A 4,029-nucleotide genomic window follows, 5' to 3' on the forward strand; every position below is an offset into this window, starting at 1 on the left:
TTTTTTGCTAGTTTCAGCCCGACGCAGTTGTCATTTTCATGTCCTGCGCCACGTTGTTTAAATAGCAAATGCATTTGCGCCCATTTGTGCGCTTATGGGCGTGCTGGTCTGAAAACGAGGTGTGTTCAGGCGCATTGCTGGCTCGTTGCTATTTTGAGGCAACTGAAATAGACTGCGCCATTGACCAACAAAAACCTGCTCTAAAGTCAATGGCGCAGTAGTTTTTTTTATATTTAAAGAGCGCGTTAGTATAGGCGGGTCCACATCACGCGTACACTCCCTCACACACAGGGACGCACAGCAGCACACAAACATGCCAAATATTAAAAATTAAAGGATTGCAATGTAAAAGATTATTATTGTGTAGGCTACATAAATGTAAACATGCCTACATGTCATAATGGATAGTCATTGTATGTATCAGAATTAGGCTACCTATTTGCTCGCGCACGAGCAGCTCCGTTTCATCCCTGGAGACACGTTCTGTCTTTGCGCTTGCAAATTCCGCCGTGTAAATAGCAAATACGCCATGGCACGAGCGCAACTGGCTCTTAAATTTAGTGGAGGGATGTTCTACTTTATGGGAGAAAGACCCAGTGAAAGGACGCTGCTATCAGGTCGTCTCCACAGCGGTGGTGACCTGGCACGAGGCGCGGGATGCCTGTCGTAGTCAAGGCGGAGATCTGCTCAGCGTGTCTAGCCCTCAAGAGCTTGAGTTCTGTAAGACTAATTTCTCATTTTCACTTTTGGACTTTGATCTTGTTGTGTTATGGGTTGGGAGATGAGACTCTTATTGAAGTGGGGTATGAGTGGTTATGAACGAGTGAATGAAACGCATCTGTCCGTGTTTCACTCCGTCTCGAATCGTGCTCGCGGAAAGCGCTTGAGAAACAGTGTCTCTTTCGCGGCTCGGTACGCTTTCAACTCATTTTTTTAGTCTGGAGCAAGACTGTACGACATTCACATTACATGATTTGACTGATTTTTACGTAGAAAGGGCGACAGTGCACCGCATTAAAATAAATGATCATTCATGTTTTCGTAACCGCTGGCCAAATTAAAAAACTAAACTAAAATTAAATCATCTTTGAGAGCAAGGGGGCCCCTTGGTGTTTTGGGGGCCCTACGCAGCTTGCGTATTTTGCGTATAGGGAGGATCGGCTCTGGATGCAGACGACTTGACCACAAACATTTATGAACTATAACAACTACCAATGTTTAAAAAATAGCTAATTTAGTGTCAACATTTCATTAAAGATTAGAGTTTACTACTTCAAAATCATAGTAAACCATGCTTTTTTAAATAGATTAATATTCTTACGGTGTTAATGCAACGCGGCGTTAGGCAAAGAAATATTTATTTTTATTATATTTATTCCTATTTAATATTTCTAGATGTATATTACGTACATTTTTAATTTCATTTTACTTATGTAACTTTTCTAGAAGTATATTATGTGAAGTTTTTTATTTAATTCTACTTTTATTCAGTTTTTCTAGATGTACATTATGTAAAGTTTTTATTTACAAAATACTTATTTAATTTTTCTTCACATACATTACATTCAGTTTTTATTCAGTTCTGCTTATTTAATTTTTCTATATATATATATATGTTAAGTTTGAATTTACTTCTAATTATTTAATTTTTCTATATGTAAATTATGAAAATTTGTATTTAATTCTACCTTTATTTAATTTATCTACATGTATATTACATGAAGTTTTTATTTAATTCTACTTATCTATTTTTTCTATATGTATATTATATAATTTTTATTTAATTCAACTTATTTAATTTTTCTAGATATATAGTTATTTTTAATTCTGCTTATCTAATTTTTCTAGATGTAATTATGTGAAGTTTTTATTTAATTCTCCTTATTTAATTTTTCTTGATATATATATGATGCTAAGTTTTAATTTACTTCTAATTATTTAATTTTTCTATATGTATATTATGTTAAATTTGTATTTAAATTTTACCTTTATTTAATTTTTCTAGATGTATATTACATTAAGTTTTTATTAATTCTACTTGTTTGATTTTTCTAGATGTAATTACGTGAAGTTTTTATTTAATTCTACTTATCTAATTTTTCTAGATGTATATCTCAAAGTTTTTATGTAATTCTACTTATTACATTACATTTTAAATTCTGCTTATTTAGTTTTTATTTAATTCTATTTAATTTCTCTCTCTCTCTCTCTGTATATATATATATGTGTGTGTTATGTTAAGTTTTAATTTACTTCTAATTATTTAAGTGTATATTATGTTAAATTTGTATTTAATTCTACCTTTATTTAATTTTTCTAGATGTACATTAAGTTTTTTTATGTAATTCTACTTATCTAATTTTTCTAGATATATATTTATTTTTAATTCTGCTTATTTAATTTTTCTAGATGTATATTGCATTTTAAATTCTGCTTATTTAGTTTTTATTTAATTCTACTCATTTAATTTCTCTCTCTCTCTCTCTATATATATATATATAATGTTAAGTTTTAATTTACTTCTAATTGTTTAATTTTTCTAGATGTATTATGTTATGTAAAATTTGTATTCAATTCTACTTATTTAGTTTTAATTTAATTCTACTTAATTTTTTTCACTAGATGTATATTACGTAAATTTTTTACTTAATTCTACCAAGAGGATGTCATCAGTAAAGGTCTGTTTTTAAATGCTTTTTGCCGCACAGAGAGTGTTTGTGATTCCAGCCGGAAACCAGTCACACATCCCTTATTCCAGAGTCAACCACAACAAATACCTGGTGACGGATAAAGTGGCGTATGTCGGTGAGTTACGGCCCGAAGACTCAAACTAAACACACAGATGCTGAACTGAACTGAAACTAAACCTGTTTGTGTTCAGGCACGTCTAACTGGTCAGCTGACTACTTCAACACCACAGCCGGCGTGGCTTTGGTGCTTTCCCAGGACGCTTCGGGAAGCTCGTTCCATCAGCAGCTGAGAGCCGTGTTTGACAGAGACTGGAGCTCTCGATACTCTCATCCGCTCGCTGACCTCCACCGAATCCACGACTGCGCTTTCTCCACGTCTGCACCCTCTCAGCATGAAACCTGAAATACTCATATATCACGTGCATGTTAAACAACTGTAACAAGTCTCTAAATAAGAGAACTTCTGTATGTTTAAAGAAAAAATGAGTCTCTTGCACAGTACAGTTAAATCAATAATACATTGAATAGATAATAGAATAGATGTAGCATTTCAGTGCTTTAGCTTGAATATATATCAAAGTTATTAGGACAGTTTTATGGCAGAGATGTTGAAATATTCTGTAAATTCTGCTCTAGAATGTATAAACAAATGCTATATAGATATATATTTCACAATCTTTTCTGTCAGCATTTTTCTCCTCAAATAGTCATAACATTTAAAAAATTGAATTACAATGAAAATATATACATTTTCACTTTTTTTTACTTTATATAATTTCATAATCGTTTTGTCAGTATTTTTATAAAATGTAATAAAATATATATATAATATATTCTTCACTTTTTACTTTGTGTGTGTTTTATAATATAATAAATATATTTTAATATTATTATAAATGTAGTATTATAAAAATGTGTGTTATATAATAATGTAAAATATATTAAATCTAATTTTTACATGTATATATCTAAAGAAAAAAGTGAAAAGTATATATAAAATATAAGTTTTCACTTTTTTTACTTTAATATATAGAGTTTCAAAATCTTTTTCAGTATTTTTCTCCTCAAATAATTATAACATTTAAAAAAAGTTCAAATTAAAAAATATATAAAATATAATTTTCACTTTTACATATGCGTTTATATTCTTACCTATGTATATATGTTATATATAAATTAAATGTGTATTTTATAATATTATAAATGTAATAAGATTATAAAAAATATGTGTAAGTAAAAAATTATTTATATATAAAATATATTTTTCACTTTTTTACTTTAATATGTTAAGTAAAAAAGTGAAAAATTATTTATTATATAATATTTTGCATTATTATAT

The 4,029-nt window shown here is 29.6% G+C and overlaps 1 protein-coding gene across 1 annotated transcript in view; it reads left to right on the forward strand.

The window, feature by feature from the left end:
- Positions 1-3,288, forward strand: part of pld4 (phospholipase D family member 4) — a 15,304-nt gene extending 12,016 nt beyond the window's left edge. The window contains exons 9-10 of the mRNA XM_016522362.1: positions 2,709-2,805; positions 2,882-3,288. Coding sequence (XP_016377848.1) covers positions 2,709-2,805; positions 2,882-3,093 — 309 coding nt within the window. The 3' untranslated portion in view covers positions 3,094-3,288. The remainder of the gene's footprint in view (positions 1-2,708; positions 2,806-2,881) is intronic.
- Positions 3,289-4,029: the final 741 nt, after the last annotated feature.

This window comes from Sinocyclocheilus rhinocerous, unplaced genomic scaffold (assembly GCF_001515625.1).
Source record: "Sinocyclocheilus rhinocerous isolate Xijiao unplaced genomic scaffold, SAMN03320098_v1.1 scaffold1862, whole genome shotgun sequence".
Taxonomy (NCBI): domain Eukaryota; kingdom Metazoa; phylum Chordata; class Actinopteri; order Cypriniformes; family Cyprinidae; genus Sinocyclocheilus; species Sinocyclocheilus rhinocerous.